The 18,143-nt window shown below is 40.2% G+C and overlaps 1 protein-coding gene across 1 annotated transcript in view; it reads left to right on the forward strand.

Annotated features, from left to right (window-relative positions):
* MCCC2 (methylcrotonyl-CoA carboxylase subunit 2) overlaps positions 1 to 18,143 on the forward strand; it is a 63,758-nt gene that overhangs the window by 17,690 nt on the left and 27,925 nt on the right. The window contains exons 6-7 of the mRNA XM_060295870.1: positions 1,037 to 1,149; positions 12,488 to 12,601. Coding sequence (XP_060151853.1) covers positions 1,037 to 1,149; positions 12,488 to 12,601 — 227 coding nt within the window. The remainder of the gene's footprint in view (positions 1 to 1,036; positions 1,150 to 12,487; positions 12,602 to 18,143) is intronic.

The raw sequence follows: 18,143 nt of genomic DNA on the forward strand, positions 1-18,143 counted from the left end.
ACCTCGTTGATTCAGAGTGTGAACTGCATTGCACGTATAGAAAACAGCAAATGAGGCCCCACTGCTTGCAGGTGCTGTGCCCAACACTGTAGGGGATGCAGTGAAGAGTATTGTGTTGTCCCCGTCTTTAATGTATTAAATATCAGTAGAAGACTTAGTGGTTGCAGGCAAGAGTGATAGGTATAAGACTAGCTAACTTTTTGTAACGTTCACTCTGTGCACTCACAGTATGTGCTGAGCTGAGTGCTTCACATAAACTATTTCATGTCATCCCAATAACAACCCTATGGGATAGCCACTGTTACCTTCATTTCACTGGTGGGGAGACCGAGGCAGTAGACTGGTTCGGAAACACACCTGTGATCACACAGCTGTGAAGTAATGAAGCTCTGTTTTGAACTCAGCTGACATTCTTATCCACCACTGTAATCTGCAGTAAAAAGAGTACCAGAGGCAATGTGCAATAAAATTATCACATGAATTCTGTAGATGATTTTCAGATTGTTTTAAAAGAGACAAAGATCCAATCTTAGCTGAACTGGTTAAGGAGTTTTGGTTTTTCTGGGGCTAATCCTCAAGGGAGATAATGTCCTAAACATTTCAAGTGGAATTCTGCACAGGGGTAGGAGAGCCTAATGTGTTTGAAGAAAACAGTACATTTTGGGGGCTGTGTTGAAAGATTGGAGAAAGAGGCTGTAGAAGAGTTTAGAAAGATAGGGCAAGTTTTTTGCGAATGTAATTAAGAACTGATGTTTGGGCTTCCCTGCTGGCGCAGTGGTTGAGAGTCCGCCTGCCGATGCAGGGGACACGGGTTCGTGCCCCGGTCCGGGAGGATCCCATATGCCGCGGAGCAGCTGGGCCCGTGAGCCATGGCCACTGGGCCTGCACGTCTGGAGCCTGTGCTCCGCAACGGGAGAGGCCACAGCAGTGAGAGGCCCACGTACTGCAAAAAAAAAAAGAACTGATGTTATCATTGAGATAAGTCTTCCTGTGTGTAGCACGTTTTGTTCATTGAGATGTACTTATTTCTCTTCAGTTGATTCGGGAGGAGCAAACTTACCTCGACAAGCAGAAGTATTTCCAGATCGAGATCACTTTGGCCGCATATTCTATAATCAGGCAGTTATGTCTTCTAAAAGTATTATACAGGTAATTTCTCATTAATGAGACGTATTGCTTTTTGCATCAAATGTCTTTGCTAACCAAGTAGTCTGAGATGACTTAAAACAGAATTTGTTTTTTTTTTTTGGCTGTGCCATGCAGCTTGCAGGATCTTAGTTCCCTGACCAGGGATTGAACCCAGGCCCTTGGCAGTGAAAACATGGAGTCCAAACCACTGGACCGCCAGGGAATTTCCAGAACAGAATCTAATACAGAATTTAGTCTTTTTCCACAGAAAGCATCATAAAGATATCTCCAGTCAGATTCATCTGCTAAATATGGGAATACTGTTATGCTATAATAAAGGTTATTTACCAAAGGAAAAGAGTTTTTAAAAAGAATGAACACTGAGTAAAGTTGCTTTTTTAGGACTATACTCTGGAGGAATTCTAGTATGTGTATGAGGAGACATGTACAAGAAAGTTCCTTGTAGCATTGTTTGTTATAGCAAAAGATAAAGAACAAAGTAAATGCCCATTCATAGGAGAGTTATAATAGTTACTGGCTGTTAAAATGAATGAACTAGAATTGTGTGCGTCAACAGAAATAAGTCTCAAAAAATATGTTGGGTAAAAAAAAAAAGTGTAGAATAAATGTACAGCAAATTGCTATGTATGCAGGTGTTAAATATGTCAAATCTATTATGTATAAACAGGTACATGGGAATGATAGACTCAACTTTAGAACGGTGGTTACCTTTGAGGTGGGAGGGAGGAGGAGAATAAAGGCCAAGTAGGAGGTCTATAGAGGCTTCAACTGTATCTGAAGTATTTTATTCCTTTAAAAAAATTCAGAAGTAAGTTTGACCAAATGTTAAGATTTATTAAGACTGGGTATTAGGTAAAGAATATTTATTTTACTATTCTAATCTTTTTTGTATGTTTGAAATACTTCATAATACTGCTGCAACTCCTTTGTTTTTGTTTTGTTATTGAATTTCTTAAGTTTGTAGTATTTTTATTAGTATTCTAATTAATTAGTCATCACTTGCAATTACTATCTCTCTTCTTTATAATCTACCAATACAATGTGTTGTTATTATTTATTATATATTTTACTGTTATGTGGCGACCTTGCGTATATCTACGCTTTGTTTATCTAAATAGAAACTTCAGCTTTGCTCACTTTTGCACAGATGGCCCTTGCATCCATTATCTGTTATGAGATTCTTATTGTGATCTTTTGTCTTATAGGGGAAATTAGCCCATTTAACCTGGTATTATAGTTTATGTAGCTATACGAAACTTGTATTAGTTTCCTAGGGCTGCCGTAACAAATTACCACAAACAGGGTGGCTTAAAGTAACAGAAATTTATTCTCTCAAGTTTCTGGAGGCTAGACGTCTGAAATCAAGGTGGCAGCAGGGCCGTGCTCCCTCAGAAGGCTCTAAGGAAGATTCCGTTCCTTGCCTCTTTGAGCTTCTGATGGCTCCAGGCGTTCCCTTGGCTTGCGGCTATGTGACTCCAGTCTCTGCCTTGGTCTTCCCATGGTCTTCTCCTCTGTGCCCTCTCTCCCTTACAAGGATACTTGTCACTCGATTTAGGGCACCCCTGGGTAATCTAGAGTGATCTTATCTGAAGATGCTTAACTTAATTACATCTGCAAAGACCCATTTTTTTTCAAATAAGGTCACATTCACAGGTTCCGGAGATTTAGGTGTGGACAAATTTGGGGCGCGGAGGGGCACCATTCAACCCACTGTAGACCTCTGCCACCTTGCATGCTTAGTCTGTGCTCTGTCTTTCTCTTCATGTAGCTTTTGTGGGACTATATAAAACGTCAGCCAACATCTAACAGATATTTATGGAGAAGCTACTCTAAGCCAGGCCCTGTACTAGATGAATGAAACCAGGTAGGGTCTCTGCTCCTGTGGAACCTGAAGCTTGAAGTGCTTTAAGAACTAGATCTTTTTAAAATTAAAAGTGTCCTTATAATTTTGAATAAGCAATATCTGCTTATGATAAAAAAGTCTAAAATATCTAAGGGGCATTTGACTGAATGCCTTCAGTTTGCCTATTTAATTTTTGTTTCCTAAAAATTTTAACATCAGTATTTCTTTAACTGAGCCACTTCTCAGCATTTATTTTTTCTATTTCACCCCAATAGGAAGTTTGTGGTTGAGGTTTGCCTTCTTATATTCCCATGAACCTCGTGGAATTAAAAAAAAATCTAATTGTTATTGTATCCTAGTGTCCATGGTGCTTCTTCTCATCTTTTCCCCAATATATGAACTATAAACCTGATATCGCCACTGAAGCTATTGCTTCGTACTTTACTGAGAAAGTCATGTGTGAGCACTGTTCTATTAAAAACAATACTGCTTACTCTGTCTTTTTTTTTAATCCCAGGAAGAATTGTCTCTCTTCTCCAAGACTAGACTTGTCATTTATAATCTTAATACTGATCCCTTATTTGTGCTTCATCATTAATCCTTTCTCTCTTTTGCTTTAATATTTCACATCCACTTAATTTTTTTTCTCACAGCCAATAATCATGTTGACTTCCTCTCTTTTTTTTTTTTAAAGGAAAAAGTAGCAAAAAATGATGCACAAAGAAAAGGACCTTTTCTAGCTTCTGCTGTTTTTGAAGCTTCTCTCCCTCCCTGGATTACCAGACTTCTTAAGGATTGGCCCAGCATCTTCGTTCCTGACCACTCACTTTCCTAAAAACCTCGCTGCCCTTGGAGGGTCCCGCTAACCTTAACCTCCTAGAGATTCTCACGCTGTACAACCTGTTGGTTTTGTTATTGTTCCCTTTCTTGAAATTCTCCTTAGGCTTCGTGCCACTGGTTTCCTTCTTCTCCCACTCTCTTCATTTAATCCTCCCAACCCCATTCAAGAACTTGTCCTTAGTAGTTTAATAAAATCTAATGACATACCTGTCGCTTCCATGATCATTCTCTGGTCCTGGCTTCCCTCCACCTCCACCTACCCTTGGGGTTCTGTTGTTTGGTTAGATTTCCTGCTGGTACCAGAGGCTCAGAGTAGACATTCCGTATTTAGCTGCCCCTGCTGATTTGTTCCTTCAGCCATGTTTCTGTGTGCTGTTGATGGTACTTCCTTCTTGCTCTTTTCTCTAGGATTGAAACTTTGATGTCATCATTGACTCTTCTCTGATTTTTCCCCTACTTAATCCTTTTAGGTCAGAAATATATATCTTCCTTATTTTTGTACCCCTGGGAGCTCCTTTGATGCTGGGCAGGTAATCAATACATAGTAAACCTTTGATGAATCAAGTCATGTTGGTTTTTACCTTTGGATTGGTCCTCTCCACTCCATTCCTACTGCCATCACCATAGTTAGTTCAGGCATTTTCTGTCTGTTGTACACATTATTATAAGGTTATTCTTATCTAGTTCCCTTGTTCCAGACCAAACTTCACAGCCTGATACTTAAGACCTCGTGTGATCTGGTTCCAACCTAACTTTCTAGCCTTACTGATCATGCACTGTAAACTGCCGTCAGTCTGAAGCGCTTGCTATTTTTCATGTGCATCGTGACCTTTAAGAGTTTCTGCTCAGGTCCATGCCGGACTCTCTTTCCCCTAGTCCTTCCATATGGGTTGATCTGAGTCTCCAACCCATTTTCCAAGTTGCATCTCAGATGCCACCTTTTCCAGGAAAGCTTCCCAGAATCCCTTACCGGAAGTGATCCCCCCCCCAACTCCCATAATTCTTGAGCTATACCTTACTAATGGCATTTATCCCTTTTATCTAGACATATCCTGACTAATTTCCTTTACTAGACTCTATGCCACTTGAGATTAGAGACAATATTGGATTGTTTATATCCCAACGCATTTACTTACCTACTTAATAATTTATTATTTGAGTGAAACTCCTTAATAACCATTAAAGTGATACCTAACATACTGAGTAGTTCTATTTCCTATATTTTAATGTAGTTTATTATTATTATTATTACCATCATCATCATTATTTTTGGCTGCGCCGCATGGCTTGCAGGATCTTAGTTCCCTGAGCAGAGATTCAACCCAGGCCATGGCAGTAAAAGTGCCGAGTCCTAACCACTGGACGGCCAGGGAATTTCCAACGTATTTTATTATTTATTTAAGACTTTGGTTTAGGTGGACTGTTAGCAATTTTTTGTATTTCCTACATAAAGCAATAACTGTTGTAACTGCAGTTATGTTACGTGTGCATTTTGATAGTGAGCACTAGCTTCCCTTACTTGTTCAATCACTATTCCTCCCCAAGGTTGGTTTTTATTTAATGTTATTAACCTTGCCCTTAGTAAGTCCATTTATCCACTGATTTCTAAGAAGTATGTCTCTTGACAACCATATGTCTTTTTTTTCCTATATTTTTGCAGCTGTAAAGATGTGGCCAGATTCCTACAGACCTCCCAGTTTCAACAATTTTGTTTTTGCACTTGAGAAAAAACAGTTAACTAGGTAGTTACCTTTGTATTCTCTTCTGTGTCATTTTTCCTTACTTTCTGGTAGGTTTTAGGACCCTGGTTTGTTTTGAAGTTTAAAGACTTGGCGTATTGGTGTCCAGTGGTCTTTCTCTGAGCCTCGTGTCCTGAGGATACCTTCTCTGGTCCTTCTCCAAATCCATGCCTGATGCCGTGATGATCTTGGGGCTGTGCTTCTTTTGTTTTCCTGATGTGGTTCCCATGTTGCTGGCTTTTTAAATGTGAGACTTATAGTTCTCTTCAGAAGTGGGATCTTGGTGTTTGTTTGGTGTTAATGGTGTTAATGGTGTCTTACGTTACCATTAATTTTTATAGTCTAGTGAGAGTCTAGTCTAGACTGGTTTTGCTCTGATGCATTAATTCTCTTCCTCATTTTACTGTGATCCTTACCACACCAGCAGCAAATGTTTCATTTTTTATTAACGGTTTATTTCTTCTGAAATAGCTGTTATTCACCTAGCTATGCTTAGTTGCAGCTCCTCAGGCCTTTCCCCCTATTTTCTTCTTTGCACTTCTGCCTGTTTGTTCTTCTTTTTGGAGATGTGCCTAAAATTATTCTCAAGTGTCCCTCCCTTCCTCTTTTCTTAACTTTTCCCTCTTCCCTCCTTGGCTTAGCTCATTATTTTTGAAATTTATTTTCTTTGCCTCAGACCTTGGTAATTGTTTTGAGGGTCCTAGTTAGGATAAACACTGTATATTATTATTTTTAAAATGCATTTCAACCTTCTCATGAAGCCAGATAGGGTCAGGGGTAGAAGAAACCACTCTTTTTTATTTTGTTTTGAGGCTCTCTGATAAAAAGGTTGAGGAAGAAACAGAATGTTCTGAGTGAGATGGACTTTTTGTTCTCTGTGTACACTTCATCCTATCCAGTGAGCACGGATAAGTATGCACGTTCTAGGATCAGCAGTGTGATCGTTGGTATAGTTGATAATGTTCTTGAATTCTGGACAGCCATTGAATAGATATGTGTGTATTATGGCTTTTATTTTTTAATGGTGACTCTTTAGGTAGAGGAAGAAAAAAGTGATACAGGCAGTATTTGCTTTCTACAGTACTTTGAATGGAAAAAGAAGAAAGATGAGAGATTTAAAAAACATATTATAATTTTAATGGCTTTTCCACCAAGCAACTGGAAATCTCCCTCCCCAAGTTCTATTACATTTATCACAGAGAGCCTTCGAACTAGATAGTCTTCGGCAATTTTTCAGTGGAAAGATGGAGGTCTAAAGTTCACACACTTCTCAGAATTGGGTATAAAACCTCTTGACTCCCTCTCAGACACCCCTTCCATAGGGCAGGCTGCTGATGTAATTTGTTTTTGGTGTAATTTGTTTTTGGTGTAATTTGTTTTTGGTGTGACGAGATGTAATTTGTTTTTGGTGTGACGAGAACCAGTCTCTACTTGTGCAGGCAAGACCTGGAGGGTAATGAAATTTTGTCCAAAGTTTTTCCAGACTGTTAACTCTGTTTTGTAGCCTCTCATTTCCTTTCACTTCCAGCTTTTGCTGTGCCGTCTGTGCCAGTGATGACAAAGATTGTTACTGTCAGTTACACATCATTCTTAGCCTCCTTGCTGTTTTCTTGCTCTGAATTCAAGTTTTTGAGTTGCCATGGGCCTCCTGACCCTGCAAGAGGGATCTCTTGGCGTGTCCTTGTCACAGAGCAGGCCCACTTCTCTGGTGACAGGGTGGATGGTGGCCTCTCAGTGGAACTCGTGGGAGCTGTCTTTTGTTCTGATGCAGATGAGGGGCGCAGTCATGTCTCTCCTGACATAGTGCCTGGGATTTGCCCACACAGCCAAACCTGTACTCTGAGCATGGTCAGAACAGCTTGTGGTCACGCAGCTTCCTTATGTCCCTTTAATGTCCCTTTAGTAGAAGAAAGCAGCAGAATTATCTTTCTGGGGTTCTGAATCATTTGTCCAGTGTGGCCCAGTGTAAGGTCTTCATTGTACTACAGACAAATGCTTTGGGATGTGGAAAGTCATCGGTGCTGTTTGGGCCCTGGTGTCCCCATGCTCTGTGAGAAGCAGCAGCAGACACAGTGGCGGAGCTCTTGGTGCCCGTTCACTCTATTTTGTGAGTGAAGAGCTCAGAATTAAATGCAGAAGAGGAGATTGTGTGACAGTGGTGACTTAACTGTGTTCTTTTATTTCTATGGAGAAATATATATATATATATTTTATAAATTTATTTATTTTTGGCTGCATTGGGTCTTCGTTGCTGTGCACAAGCTTTCTCTAGTTGCAGAGAGCGGGGGCTACTCTTTGTTGTGGTGCACGGGCTTCTCATTGCGGTGGCTTCTCCTGTTGCAGAGCACGGGCTCTAGGTGCGCGGGCTTCAGTAGTTGTGGCGCTCAGGCTCAGTAGTTGTGGCTCACGGGCTCTAGAGCGCAGGCTCAGTAGTTGTGACGCACGGGCCTAGTTGCTCCGTGGCATGTGAGAGCTTCCTGGACCAGGGCTCAAACCCATGTCCCCTGCATTGGCAGGCAGATTCTTAACCATTGCGCCACCAGGGAAATCCTTGCTTTAGCAGTAGTAAGTTTTGTGTCTGTTAGATACTTGGAACTAGAATAGCCTCTCTTTCTCATTGATGAAAAATTTGAGAATTTTGATTCCTGTATACTTAGTAACTCTAGCTCTTGTATTTTTTTTAAATTTTGTAAGTTTTATTGAGGTGTAATTTATTGAGCTATAATTCACATACCATAAAATTTACTCATTTAATAGGTATAATTCAATGGTTTTTAGGGTACTTACAGGGTTGAATCAATTTTAGAACACTTTTATCACCCCAGAAGGAAATGCCATGCCCACTGGCAGTTAATCTCGTTTTCACTCAGTCCCTCCAGCCCCTGGTAACCTATGGATTTGCCTGTTCTGGACATTTCATATAAATGGAATTGTACTAAGTGGGCTTTTGGGCCTGGTTTCTTTCACTTAGCATAATGGCTTCAGGGTTTATCCACGTCTTTCTCTTGGTTTTTCATCATTCTCTGGGATGGTACAGGATGCTAATGCTGGTCTGTCTCCCATCTCTGGACTAGAGGAATAGTTCACAGATACATTAAAGAGCAACAACAACAAAGCACTTCAGAGACTATCCTAGGTCTTCAGATGGGCCTCAATTGCAGTCACTTATGGGAGATGGTTTTTGATCCCTGTATTAGTTCTCTATTACTGCAGAACAAATTACCCCCAGACATCAGTTTAAAACAACAACATTTATTATCTCACAGTTTCTGTGGGTTAGGGGTCTGGGCACAGCTTAGCTGGATCCTCGAGCTCTGCACTTAGCTGGATCATGTGACTGACTGCAGTCCTCTCAAGGCTCCGCCCCCTACCTCATTCATGTGGCTGTTGGTAGGATTCAGTTCTTTGCAGAAACCCCTCAGTTCCTTATGAGCTGTTGTGGGTTCTTTCCTTTGTGGGCCTCTCCATACAGCATGTCACAGCATGTCAGCTAGCTGCATCAGAGTGAGCAAGCAGGTGGGCGAGAAAGAGGGCCAGCAAGACAGAAGACACGGTCCCTCACACCCTGAGCACAGCAGTGATGTCCCATCACTTGCCATATTCCATTCATTAGCAGCATGTCACCAGATCCACCGCACGCTCAAGGGGACGTGATCATACAGGAAGTGAATACCAAGAGTCTAGTATGACGGGGGTGGGGGGTGGTGGTGTTTTAGAAGCTGCCTACCACAGTCTCCTACTCTGTTACTGAGCAAAAGTCTTCTGTGTATGTTTGTGATGCCTCACCTGGTGTCTGAGAAGTGGATTGTTGATTTCCTCGATTGCGGAGATTCTGTGGCGAAAAGGCATCTGAAGTGTTCTTAGGAATATGGTAAAATTTGTTTTGTGAGAGAGCATTTGTGATAGTTAAAAAGGGGCTTGGAAGTCTCAAGCCATAAGTTTTAAAAACAAGATAGGGGAGAATACAAAGTGAGTTGGGTATTCTCTTCCCCACCCGTGCCCTCACCCCCAGTCTAGGTTCAGAGATGGGGGAAGATCAGCCAGCAAGACAGAGAAGAATCAAAGGAGGTGGGACTGGGGTTTAAATGGGTCCCTGATGTGGAGCCCGGCAGCACTGCCCCTTGGAGTTGCGGGGTACAAAGGGGCTGCAGCATGATCGAAACCCTGACTACCCATCTCAGACGGACATTGGAAGATCTGAGGGCTGGAGAGACTGTTGTTTGCCTTGTGTGCTAATAATTTGTCAGCGAGTCTCTTGAGAGACTTTTCTGCTAAATTGGTACATCTTTTCTCTCCACCCTGAGATGACAGGATGACATTTAGTTTCATTTCCCTCATTTTTGTCTTGTGACATTTTGACAGGATAATTCGTCTTTGTTTGCTCCATCCCCACCCCCCAACCCCAAAACCTCGGTCTTGGGACACCACTTGCTGGCAGTTGCTCTTCTTTTCTCTCCTTTTGCTCAATAGTTGTTTTCATGGAACCCTGCTGTGCCTCTTTAGTTCTCTAGAGCTTACTTTTGAAAATTGTCCCCTTTCATATTCTCACATCATTGTGACTCTTCTCTAGTTCCTTGACTTCTTTTTTTGATAGTGGATTCTAGTGTTCTAGTGCAGAGAACAGGGTGATAAGGTGAAATTGTGTTCTTTGCTTCTGATATAAACTTAAAGAAAAACCCATAAAATATTTCAGACTTGAAGAAAGTACGGAGAATAATAGACCAAACACTCATGTACCTTCCACTTGGATTTATGAAGTACTAACCTTTCTTGTGTTACTTTTTGCCCCAGATTTTTAAAGAATTTATTTATCCACAGTATCCCTTTCAAAATATTGTATTGACGGACATGTTGGCTATTTGCATATTTTGCTATTATGAACACTGCTATGATGAATGTTTCCTTGTGCTTGTGGGCAAGAGTTTTTCTAGCCATAGATATCTTCAAAACAGACTTCTGTGGGGAGGTGGGGTGTGGGTGGAGGGAGAGAAATAGGTGAGGGGGATTAAGAGGTGCAGATCTCCAGTTGTAAATGAGTCGTGGGTATGAAATGTACAGTGGGGGAATATAGTCAGTAATTATGTAATATCTTTACGTGGCGACATACTGTAACTAGACTTATTGTGGTGATCATTTTGAAATGTATAGAAATATCAAATCCCTCTGTTGTATTACAGTAACTAACATAGTACTGTAGGTTGATTATACTTCAAAACCAACCAAACAAACAAGCCCATAAAAAAAGAGATCAGATTTGTAGTTACCAGAGACGAGGGATGGGGGGAAGGGGAATTGGATGAAGGAGGTCGAAAGGTACAAACTTCCAGTTTTAAGATAAATAAGTAATGTGATGTAATGTGCAATATGAATAATATAATGAACACTGCTCTATGTTATATATGAAAGTTGTTAAGAGTAGATCCTAAGGGGTTTTTTCATCATAAGAAAAACATTTTTCTTCTATTTTAAAAATTTTGGGGACTTCCCTGGTGGTCCAGTGGTTAGGCTCCGCTTTTTTTTTTTTAATTTGCCACATGGCATGCGGGATATTAGTTCCTCCACCAGGGACTGAACCCGAGCCCCCTGAAGTGCAAGTGCGGAGTCCTGACCACTGGACCGCCAGCAACGTCCCTGATGGATATTTTCTAAAACTTACTAAGAATCATTTCATGCCATATGTAAGTCAAATCATTATGCTATATACTTTAAACTGATACAGTGCTGTATGTCAATTATATTCCAATAAAACTGAAAGAAAAAAAAACTAGGTGATTGATAAGCAAAACCATAAGTGGCAAACACTTCTGTAGTATGTTGACAAAGAAATGTTACAGCCATCTTTCATAATGTTACATGAAATAGGAGAAAATGCCTTTTGTGACAGCCATTTAGATGGAAAAATGTTAACTCATGCTGCCTTTCACTTTTGGATTAATACTAGTGTGGCTTTTTTTTTTTTTTTTTTTCCGAACAGATACTTGTATGTCTAGAAGGAAAACTGATGGCATATTGGAATTAGCAAAACCTACTTTCATGTGATAATTTAAGAAAATATTCACCACATACTTCTCTTATTTTTCTCTGTGATATTGTTTATTCCTGTCTAGGGGTAATCAGCAAAACCCATATTTATTACGTGTCATACTAATCTCTAAGCAAGAATTTTTTTAAAGCTTTTATCATGGAAAATTTCAAACACACATAAAAGTAGAGAACATAGTACTGTGAACCCTCAGGTATGCATCACCCAGCTTCAACACAATGGACTTTCTTTTCAGCAAGATTTTCAATTGTGACGCTAACATTAGTTTTATATTTAGAAGGTCTTATGTTCAGGATGACACAAAATTAACATTACTCATTTGGAGAATTATTTCAGTATTCCTTTGAGGTAAGTGGCAGTTGTTTAGAGGACTTATTATTACTGTTATTATTATTAGATTTAAAAGTTGTCCTTTTAATATAATTTTGCCAATTTATGGATGGATTGTGAGTTTCTTCTCTCCATTAGTTGCTCAGGGTAAAGGTCTGTTTGGCCAGTCTTCTCTTTAACAGGGAGATTGTCCACAAGCTTTGTACAGTGTGACATAAGTCCTTCAAAATGCTTTGATACAAAAGTTAGGAAACCATTCTAAACACTTAGAGGACTCCATTTTAAAAATGAAACACAGGGAATTCCCTGGTGGCCTAGTGGTTAGGATTCTGGGCTTTCACTGCCGTGGCCCTGGTTCAATCCGTTGTCAGGAACTGAGATCCCACAAGCCGCATGGCACAGCCAAAGGGAAAGAGAGAAACACGGGTACAAGCTAGTAATATCCCCTGGTACTGCAGTGTTTGTGGAACTGTAGATCCAGGGACTGTGTAAATTCACTGTCTGAGCTGTACTGCATGAGTTTCTTGTGTGCTTGGATTCCAGATAGCAGTGGTCATGGGCTCCTGTACAGCAGGAGGAGCTTACGTGCCTGCGATGGCTGATGAAAACATCATCGTACGCAAGCAGGGTACCATTTTCTTGGGAGGACCTCCCTTGGTAAGAAGCTAGTTGTTTGTTTGTTTCTTTTTGGTAAGAACATAGTCTTGTTTGCTTACTTGCTTGATTGATTGAAGTAAAACATGCATAATATAAAATTTACCATTCTAACCATTTTTAAGTATACAGTGCTCTGGCATTAAGTATATTCACTTTGTTGTGCAACTCTCACCACCATCCATCTCCAGAATGTTCTTATCTTCCCAAACTGAAACTCTGTCCCCATTAAACACTAACTCCCTATTCCCCACCTCCTTCACTGCCCCGACAACCATGATTCTACTTTGTCTATGAATTTGGCTACTCTAGGAACCTCATTTAAGTGGGATCATATAATATCTGTCCTTCTGTGTTTGGCATATTTCACTTAGCAAAATGTCCTCAAGATTTATCCATGTTGTAACATGTTTCAGAATTTCCTTCCTCTTTAAGGCTGAATAATACTCCAATGTATGTACATACCACATTTTGTCTCCTTATCCATCGGTGGACTGTTGGGTTGCTTCCACTTTGAGGCTATTTGGAATAATGCTGCTGTGACCATGAGTATACAAATACCTGTGTGAGTCCCTGCTTTCACTTCTTTTGGGTATATGCTCAGAAGCAGAATTGCTGAATCATGTGGTAATTCTATGTTTAAATTTTGGAGGAATCACTTCCTTCCTCTTTACGGCTGAATAATATTCCATTGTATGGATAGGCTGCATTTTGTTTATCCACTTATCGGTTGATGGACATTTGGATTGTTTCCACTTTTTGGATATTATGAATAATGCTCCTATAAACATTCATGTATAAGTTTTTATATGGGTATGTTTTCATCTCTATTGGATATAAACCTACAAGTACAATTTCTGGGTCATATGGTAGCTCTAAGGTTAACATTTTGAGGACAGCCAAACTGTCCAGAGCATATTTTACATTCTTGCCAGCAGTGTGTGAGGGTTCTGATTTCTCTACATTCTCTCCAGCACTTGTTATTGTGTGTCTGTTTGACGGTAGCCATCATAGTGGGTGTGACATGGTACCTCACTGTGGTTTTGATTTTCATCTCCCTAATGGCTGATGATACTGAGCATCTTTCATGTGCTTGTTGGCTATTTGTGTATCTTCTGTGGAGAACTGTCTATTCAGATCCTTTGCCCATTTTGTAATTGGGCTGTTGTCTTTTTATTGAGTTGTAAGAATTCTTCATGTGTTCTGGATACAAGTCTCTTATCAGATGTATGATTTGCAAATATTTTCTTCTATGGGTTGTCTTTTCACCCTCTTGATGGTATTTTCCTTTGAAGCATAAACATTTTAAATTTTGATGAAGTCCAATTTTTATATTTTTTTCTTTTTTTTTTTTGCTTGTGCTTTTGTCCTATCTGTGAAGGTATTGCCTATTCCAAGGTTGCAAAGATTTAATCCTTTGTTTTCTTCTAAGAGTTTTATAATTTTAACTCTTACGTTTGGGTCTGTGATCCATTTTGAGTTGTTTTTTGGTGCGGTTTCAGGAAGGGGTTCGACATTTTTCTGTACGTGGACATGCAGTTGTCTCAGCATCATGTGTTGAAAGGACTGTCCTTTCCCCCTTGAATGGTGCTGGCTGAAGAAAAATACTTTTACTTATCTTTTCTTCTACTCAAGGTCAATAACAAACCAATACATTGTTAAGTGAAAACAGCAAGGTGCTTACACATAGTGTGTTAACTTTTGCGTAAAGTGGAGGGGGGGAATTATACATTTGTAAGCTTGTATATGCATAAAGAAACTGAAAAAGATAGAGTAAATGTTGTTTAAAAGCAGAGGAGATGAAGCCGGGTGGGAGAGAGACCTTTGACTTTCTGAGTCTTGTGAAAACATCTTTTCAAAAGGTTAAGGCCCCCCCAACCAAGAAAAAAGAGTTAGAATAGCTATGAGTGGTGCTCTAAATTTTTAATACTAGCAAGCTTTATGGATCACTGGTAGGGCAGCTACATGATTTGCAGACCCCAGTGCAAAATGAAAATATGGAACCCTTTGTTCAAAAAGGAGAAAACTACTGTAAAAGATACTAAAATATGAAACATGTTCCCTTCTTCTGTGGTCTGTCTACCAGTCATGGTGTTTTTATTTGTTATTTAATGACAGGCCCCACCCCACCCCTGCCCCCACCCCCGCCAGGCATCTCTACTTCCCATGGGCCCACCATGTCCCCAAGGAGGTGCTGCCTCCATGTGAGAATGTGCTTGGTACCCAGATGGGGAACGAGCAAAAGCCTAGCCCTTAGCACCCCCCCCAGTCCCCCCTCCCCCAACATGCAGAGTGGGCTGTTGGAGAGCACACCTCAGCAGCACACCTCAGCACTGCCAGCCCAGGACAGTGATGGGGCTGCCATGCTCTTCCCTGAGACACCATGGGGGGCACACCTGACCTCTGATCCTCCCTACACCTGTGTCAGGCCCCCACTGGGGGCGGGTGTACCAGGTGCTAGGCAGGGGTGGGGAGGAGAAGGTAGGGCAGGACCCAGGGCCCAGGCACCAGTCAGCAGGAAAGCAGGGAGCCAAGAACCCATCCCAGGGAGATGGGCGGAGGCAGACTGCACAAGATCTGAGGCTCTAAACCTCAACACACATGCTCCGTTGTCCCATCAGACTTCACTTACAGAACACAGATTCAAAGATAAAGTTAGTTAGACTTTCACTAGGGTGACCACTGAGCATTAAACTCCAAGCACAGGGCCCTTCTGAGAGTGGGACCCTGTGCAACTTCACTGGCCACCTGCCCGTGATGCAGGCACTGAGGACTGGATTATGTCATCCTCGGCTCTTCCTCATCTCTCCTTTGGACACCTCCATTGTGATTTTCAGGAAAGCAGTTGTCACCCTGCTTTGCTTATGTCACAACATGATCCTAGACTTCAGAGTGATAAAGAGAGGCTGGGTGAAGACACAGGTAATTTCTACTGGTTACAACAAAACATCCCATTACGTAAGTAAAATCCAAGAATATTAAATAGGTAAAAAGAATAATGTCAAGGAACTTCTAAAGCTATAATAAACCTACAAGTGGAGTAATTCAGCCATAAAAAGGAAAGAAGTTTTGACACATCCTACAACATGGACAAACCTTGAAAACATTGGGCCAGACACAAAGAACAAATATTGTATAGTTACCCTTCTATGAAATATGTAGACTAGGCAAATTCATAGAGACCGAAAGTAGATTAGCTGTCGCCAAGGACTGGGAGGGGGTAGAGTGGGGAGGGACTGCTAATGAGTATGGGGTTTCTTTTGGGAGCGATGAAATGTTCTGGAATTAGGTGGTGGTGATGGTTGTTATACAGCCTTGTTAATATAATAAAAAACACTGAATTGTATTCTTTTAAATGGTGAATTTTGTGGTATGTGAATTATATCTTAAGAAGTAAGTTTATTGCTTCAAAAGTCTATCAAAGAATTATCTAGTTTTGGAATATTAACTCAAGTTTATTAAAAAGAGTATATTAAAAGATGTTATACTTTGATATTAAATAAGTGTATTTTCCAAATGATTGTGTTAATTTTTAATAACTTTTACTGAGGATCAGATAAACCTGAAAAGCTGCCTTTTCAAATGAATTAAAAGTCTCAAGGCATTATTCAAAACCCCTGCAGCATAATATTAAATATTATTCTTCAATATTTCTCTAGCTATGTGTGATAGCAATCGTTGGTTAATTTACCTATGTGTAGTAAACTTTCCTGGGTAATTCTTGATTATTTTTCACTAGAGAATAAGTAAAGATATGACTAAAATTTTAAAACATCTTTTTGGGAATATAGGTAGTATCATAATACTGAAATAATGCTAACTGTTTTCAAGAGAAGATTTTGTCTAAAGGTCAGCATTACAATGTCTATTCAGTGGATTCAGATTTAACTTGTGCCTTAGAAACAAGCAACGTAGCAGCTGAAGTCTGCAGTTCTGTTAGAGAACTAAACCTTGTTCAGTAGTCTACCATCAAAAGGCTGTATTTACAGGCAGAAAAGGAAGCAGCAGCAGCCTTACCTGCTTGAGAATTCTAAATTTTGATGCTTGTTTCACTGAAAATTGAGAAAAGGCTTTGTAGGTTTCACACATAATGTGAGGTTGTAGCTTTCAGTAGTTTAACGTGGTTGGAAAAAAATGTATGCTAATAAGGTAAATTTTTTTAACTTTTTATTTTATATTGGAGTATAGTTGATTAACAATGTTGTGATAGTTTCAGGTGTACAGCAAAGTGATTCAGTTATACATATACATGTATCTATTCTTTTTCAAATTCTTTTCCCATTCAGGTTGTTACATAGTATTGAGCAAAGTTCCCTGTGGAATAAGAAAAATTTTTGAAGGAGTTTTTTTAGTTCTCCTACCTTTTGTTTATCATCCGAACTTGTTATTTAATAGAATGAGCAGCTTTCATTTTCTCTTTGACTTTTATCATCTTTATACCTATCACAGTTTCAAACATGTTGTGGGTGTTCCATAGATATTAACTGATGACAAATCTTTATTTTTTCAGTTGATATCAGTCAGTTCCCTGAAAATGAATTATCATATGTCAGACGTTTATTCGTTTTTACAACTTTAAATATCCAGACACCTCTTATAAGTAGCTATTGTCTGGACTGAATGTTATTTTACACCAAATTTTTTGGGAAGAAGAGAATCAAGAATTTAGTTCTGGGGCTTCCGTGGTGGTGCAGTGGTTGAGAGTCCGCCTGCCGATGCAGGGGACATGGGTTCGTGCCCCGGTCTGGGAAGATCCCACATGCCGCGGAGCGGCTGGGCCTGTGAGCCATGGCCGCTGAGCCTGCGCATCCGGAGCCTGTGCTCCGCAATGGGAGAGGCCACAACAGTGAGGGGCTCGCATACCGCAAAAAAAAAAAAAAAAAAAAAAAAAAGAATTTAGTTCTGGGGGTGCATAATTGGAGGTGAAAAATTTAATTACCTGGAATAATATTTTATTTAAGACAGAGCTTTTGATGTAGTGAATAAGTTATTTCTGTGCTGTATTTTAGATTAGTGTTCATTATTCTCATAAAAGCTTTTCTTTTATTACTTGAAGAAAAAGAAACAGATTGACCAACCCAAAGCAGTAGGAATCAATAAATGATTCCTAAGGGGTCAGATTGACATTTAGCATTAAATGATTTTTCTTGCTTTTTCTTGTTTGAATTTCTCAGGCTATAATTGTCATTCTTTTTTAAAATTATTATTAATTAATTAATTTATTTTTAGCTGTGTTGGGTCTTAATTGCTGTGCGTGGGCTTTCTCTAGTTGTGGGGAGTGGGGGCTACTCTCTGTGTGGTGCACGAGCATTGCGGTGGCTTCTCTTGCTGCGGAGCACGGGCTCTAGGTGTGTGGGCTGCAGTAGTTGTGGCTCACGGGCTCCAGAGCACAGGCTCAGTAGTTGTGACGCACGGGCTTAGTTGCTCCACGGCATGTGGGATCTTCCTTGACCAGGGATCAAACCCGCGTCCCCTGCATTGGCAGGCGGATTCTTAACCCATGCGCCACCAGGGAAGTCCCTATAATTAAGTCATTCTTAATTTG

This window comes from Globicephala melas, chromosome 3 (genome assembly GCF_963455315.2).
Source record: "Globicephala melas chromosome 3, mGloMel1.2, whole genome shotgun sequence".
In the NCBI taxonomy this organism is placed as follows: domain Eukaryota; kingdom Metazoa; phylum Chordata; class Mammalia; order Artiodactyla; family Delphinidae; genus Globicephala; species Globicephala melas.